General features: G+C 43.9%; 1 protein-coding gene across 1 annotated transcript in view; it reads left to right on the top strand.

Annotated features, from left to right (window-relative positions):
* Nucleotides 1-5377, top strand: part of LOC104912523 (zonadhesin-like) — a 9126-nt gene extending 3749 nt beyond the window's left edge. The window contains exons 5-13 of the mRNA XM_010716356.2: nt 378-529; nt 1141-1397; nt 1490-1574; nt 1694-1774; nt 2155-2238; nt 2547-2633; nt 3399-3646; nt 3941-4118; nt 5223-5377. Of these exons, the coding sequence (XP_010714658.2) occupies nt 378-529; nt 1141-1397; nt 1490-1574; nt 1694-1774; nt 2155-2238; nt 2547-2633; nt 3399-3646; nt 3941-4118; nt 5223-5362 (1312 nt within the window). The 3' untranslated portion in view covers nt 5363-5377. The remainder of the gene's footprint in view (nt 1-377; nt 530-1140; nt 1398-1489; nt 1575-1693; nt 1775-2154; nt 2239-2546; nt 2634-3398; nt 3647-3940; nt 4119-5222) is intronic.
* Nucleotides 5378-5616: the final 239 nt, after the last annotated feature.

The raw sequence follows: 5616 nt of genomic DNA, 5'->3' as shown, positions 1-5616 counted from the left end.
AAGAGAGACTTCAGACTTGCTGCCTCTCTGCCTTGAAGTGCTTCTTGCAGTATCAGTTAGAAAGGCTTTCAAGTTGTGGGAAATCATTGGTGATATTGAGCCCAGGAGAGAGCCCCATCCCTCCCGGGAGACTCAGCAAGGTAGCACCAGTAGAGATGGAGAGAAGAAGGCTGGGGAACCCTGATGAAATTGAGGGAGAAAGGAAGAAGCCTTGAGCAATGAACGCTGTGCAATACCCGGGGTGAATTGCATTTGGTTGACCATCGTCACCTGGCCGTAATCGCGGCAGGGATATAGGTGTGCCCTGCGGGACACTGGGGAAAGGTTTGCACACTCTCACTTTTAAAACTCTGCTTTCCTTTCTGCACCATATCCAGCTTCCCCAGCAGCCTGTCAATTTCTCCTGCACGTTTGATGTTGACTTCTGCGAGTGGGTCCAGGGAGCCGTCCAGCAGCATTGACTGGATAAGGCACAAGGGACCAACGCCTTCTCCAGATACCGGCCCTTCCTTTGACCACACGACTGGAGGTAGGAACATCAACCAGCACACGGTGGACATTCAAGCAGAGTGGTGTCTCTGCAAAGATGGTGACAAACATCTTCTAAGTGCAAATACAAACGGTATATACCCTGGCCTCGATCCAGAGGCCTTTGTAGCACTCTCTGCCAGGGTCAGAGCCTTCTTTCAAAGAAGCTTTTCTGCCCTCGGATCAGTCTGGTGTAATCAGAACAGGGAATGATCTGCCAGGCAAGGGGGTCACTAGTATAAAACGTGGTGCCGGGCTGTCTCAGGGAAACAGGAACAGCGTCTTTTAGGGGACGCTGGCTTCTTCTCCAGGAGCCGCTGATGAGTGCCCCCAAAGCTGCAGAGCCATGGTAGGATTGAGGGGATGCTTTGGGGGTGACGGCGTTTCCCACATCAAGCCATACAGCTGTCAGGGCCCAGAGAGCCGGTTTCCTTCCAGTGTCTTAGGGCTGAGGGAACTGTGGCAAGTGAAGGACAATCTCTTGCTCTTGACTCCCTATCCGTGCCTCGAACGGCCACAGGATGTGCTCCCAAGGCACACAGGGGTTTTTTTCCCTGGGGCTGTTGTGTAGGCTTGATGTTGCATGACGGCGTGGCTGGCACTTTGTTTCAGATGGCTACTACATCTACCTGCATGGCGACGATCCCTACCCCGGCTTTGTGTCACAGCTGGTCAGCCCGGTGTGCAATTCAACGGGACCACACTGCTTCCGCTTCTGGTATCACATGTATGGAGTGGCTGAAACCATGGCCCTGCGGGTGTATGTGGCTCAGGACGGGGAGCTACTGGAGGTCTGGAAAAGCGTTGGGAACCACGGGGACAGATGGATCTTGGGAGAGGTCACAGTGCATAGTACAGGAAACTTGCAGGTAGGGACAGTGGCTCTCTGATGCAGAGTGCTGCAGAATGTCACTCGGAGTGTATGGCCGGAGCTAACGGTGGAAACCAACCTTTCCCTTAGCTTGTCCTTGAGGGAGAATGGGGGGAAGATTTCCGCAGCGACGTAGCACTGGATGATCTGTCCATTGAACAGGGATACTGTCCAGGTACGTGACACTGCCTGGGGAAAGGCAGCCTGCTTGTTTTGCCAGTCGATGAGTTTTCTGCCTTGAGCAGGACGTGCGCAAGCAGCATTGACTGGCATGTGCCACTGTGTCTTTTGCAGGCGATGTGACCCCAACTCCACGCCCTGGCACCACCACACCTGGGACAGGAACCTCCACACCAACACCACAGCCAGGCTCAGGTGAATGGAGGAGAGTGGTTGTTGGGACGCAGTGCTTTTAGCATTGTAGGAGGGGGAGAAGCGCTAGAAGGTGGTGTTGATAACTGAAAGATTTCTCTTTATATTCTTCCGTTCTTTAATGTTTCATATCAAATGAACAAAGCAATGATGTTGTATATCTTATGTAGTGTTTCGTCTTGGTTTCCATCATGGCTCCTTTCCTTCAGCAGTGATGCTGGAAAAACACTAGAATTGCAAACATTTTGTAGAAGAGCCCCTCATTTAACACTACCCAGTGCCTTCATTGTCGTGGCACTGGGCTGCTTGGGAGTGGTACTCTGGCAGCTGGGAAGAAAACTGCCATGTTGATTCTCATCTCCACTACCTCTCTCTTGCAACAGGTCCATCAACACCAAAACCTGGGACACCCTCGCCAGACATCACTACGCCGCCTCCACACCCAACAACAACCACACCAAGCTCAGGTATTGTCATGACCTGTGCCCGTTCTGTACTGTTTCTGACATATGTTTTGCAGATTTCCTTCAGGGCTGATGGCTACGGTTTGGTACGGCTGTAGTACAGAGGTTGTGGTTTCCTTTTCCCCCAGCCATGCTACTGGGAGAGTAGTCGAGTGGCACAGTTTTCTTAGCAGAGTCCCTGTGTACGCCTTCTCCAGCCTGTCCAGTGCCTTCACTTTCGTGGCACTGGGCTGCTTGGGAATGGTACACTGGCAGCTGGGAAGAAATCTGCCATGTTGATTCTCATCTCCACTACCTCTCTCTTGGAACAGGTCCATCAACACCAAAACCTGGGACACCCTCGCCAGACATCACTACGCCGCCTGCACAAACGCCATCCACTCCCCATCCAAGCTCAGGTATTTTTGTTTGCCATTCCCATTTCTTTCTGCCCGTTTTACATGTTCAGTTTTCTTACTTCAGTTCCAACAGCCAAAGTAATAGCTTTATGCTCGAGTGTCAGAGGTTTTGCTTAATTTCCATATTTGATATGATTACAGAACTCTTGACAGCAGTTGCAGCAGTTCATTCCCTCTGCCAAAACATAGGAGCCAGCCTTCTAATGTTTTCGTGTTGATTCTTTCTGTATATTCAGAAGTCGTCTTTCAGAATTGGCCACTACAAATTCACTGATTCACTTTTATATACTGATGTCTTAATATCCTTTTCTCGTATTTCTTCTTTGTCCTCTAGCAGAGGTTTCACGTACACCAGAGTACATACTCTTTTTGGTTACAAAGACTGGAGTCTAGCCCAGGCTTTGGAATGTTTTGTTTTCAGTCTCCTTTCTGGTTTTGGCAGTAGTAGTTGTTGACATTTAGTTGGATGTTCATGATTTGGATCAATTCCTATGTATCATGTTTCGTATGGTGTGTCTCCAATATACTGAAAATGAGTCCCTGGATCAGATGGCTTGCTCTTCATGAATTGCCGCAGAATGTGGGTGATTTCCACTTATGTTAGAAGGGTAGTCTCTTCTGTGGAAAGTTTGCATACCTCCTTTGTATTCTGTTCTTGACTGTAGCCATCACTATCACAGCTGAGCAACAATTAGGAAGTAAAACAAAGTGACTGCAGCATTTACAGCAGAGATTCAGAGGAAACTATTCTGTCTTTCTTCCCAGGCCATGCTTCCTGCAGTGCCTCTGGGGATCCACATTACAACACTTTTGACCACAGAGTTCATAATTTCATGGGAAACTGTTCTTACACCCTCTCCAAAGTGTGTAACATCTCTCAGAATATTCCGTACTTTGATGTGTCTACAACAAATGAGCACAGAGGATCCAACACCAAAGTCTCTTATGTGAAGTCAGTACAAGTGGAAGTGTATGGCTACCAGATTTCTATGCTGAAAAGCAAGAAAGTGAATGTAAGAAAATACTTGTTTAAAATACATTTTCAAACTAACATGCAGATAATTAACTTTTGGGGGATTTTTTTGTTTGTTTGTTTTTTGTATAATTTATAGTAGTTTTTCTCTTGTCATTGGATACATGCACCTCTTCTAGTGAGATTTCAAAAAAATTTGCTTAGATGAAATATTTTCTAATTGTGTCTCATACTCTTTGTGCACAAAATGACATCTTTCACTAAACTATTCCTGTTTCTTGTAGTTGGATGATTTCCAGCAGCCACACACTAACTTTTACAACTTGCTGTGTAGGTGAATGGCAGCAGAATGAACCTACCCATATTTATTGAAAAGAAGATCAGTATTCAAAATAGTGGTGGTTATGTTCTCTTGGAAACAGACTTTGGACTGTGGGTGAGATATGATGGAAATCACTATGCAGAAGTCTCTGTGCCCTCTGATTACAGTGGTCTGCTCTGTGGTCTGTGTGGTAAGTCATAGTATTAATCACTTTTTAATGAGTTGTATAGACTAGCGGTTACTTAAACTTTTTTCTTAGTGTCATATTTAATCTTCATAAAACTACCATTTACCAAAGGAACCAGACTTTACAGCAGCAAAGAAAAATTACTGAATTTTTTCAGTCTCTGCACACTGTTACAAATATCTAGTGATATGTTATCTGTCTGGAATGCTTTGAGGTATAACTACAAATAATATTTTTAGCTGGATTTTAAAAATACAAAAACACAAAACTCACTTATCAGTGTAAATTAGAATGAGTAATGATTCTATTCTACCTTAGATAGGTAATGTCTAGAGTAAAACAAAGCAATGAAGGGACCAAGTATGGGTTATCCTCAGGTGAAAGACCTGATGAATAAGAAAAAATAGATACGTAATCTCAAAAATTCAAATGCCACAAAACATTAAGTGCTATATACAACACTAAAGATAGAATCCTTTGAGAGTTCTTTGAGAAAGAACAGATTAGACATAAGGGAAATATTCTACTATATTCTGTAAGAAATTCTATTACAGTAAGAACACAAAGTAACAGAGTTACAGATGATTTGTGTAGCTAATGAGAATGGGGTGTAATTGGTGTAGCAATCAGTCATTTTTCACCAGTCATGTTGGCAATGCCTGAATCTGAGAAGATTTAGTTGGAACAACATTCTGAAACCTGGGTGATTACATGAAACATACTTCAGGATGGAAATGGGATTGTAGAAATTGTAGTAGTAGCTTGTCTTACGAGTTTCTGGTTTTCTGATTATTCTTTGATCTAGATTATGTGAAATTTTATAGTTAAATTATCTCTGTGTGTTTTTTTTCCACTTTCAGTTCAGGAAACCTACCCAAGAATGTAACAATGGAAATGATACTGTTTGACTTTTAGTCCAACACTACAGTTGAGATTCAAACACAGGCACTCTTCTTATTTTGCCCAGTGCACATTGGCGTTGGATATATACTCTCACTAGTTCAACTGCAGTTCCTTTTATAGCCTGAAATGTCTGTTTGTTTTACAGGTGTGAACTTGATGTATCCTATAAATTTACTTTTTTTTTTTTTTTTTTTACCCTCACAGGTAATTACAATGGTGATCCAAATGATGACAACATAAAGCCTAATGGTGACATTGCAAGTAATTCCAATGAACTTGGACAAAGCTGGCTTGTACCTGAGAATAACACCATGTATGTACAGGAATCCAATCACATTTGCTAATCAAACTCTATGAAATCAAATATCTATCCACTCACCGGCTTTGTCATCCGGGTACTATTCTGCATCTTCCAAACACCCACTAGAAGTAGGAAGCACCCTCTTCTAATTAAAGCAGAAAAGAGAAGAGGGGTTGCATCCTTTAAGCCTTGTTTTCGAAAGCAAGAACTGACTATGGGAGTCAGGTGTGATTTCCGTCCAGCCCCCTGACTGGAAACCATTAACTTACTGGATCCCATAGCTCTTTTTTTTTTTTT

Source organism: Meleagris gallopavo, chromosome 11 (assembly GCF_000146605.3).
Source record: "Meleagris gallopavo isolate NT-WF06-2002-E0010 breed Aviagen turkey brand Nicholas breeding stock chromosome 11, Turkey_5.1, whole genome shotgun sequence".
NCBI lineage: Eukaryota > Metazoa > Chordata > Aves > Galliformes > Phasianidae > Meleagris > Meleagris gallopavo.
This window is presented reverse-complemented; position numbering and strand designations above follow the sequence as displayed.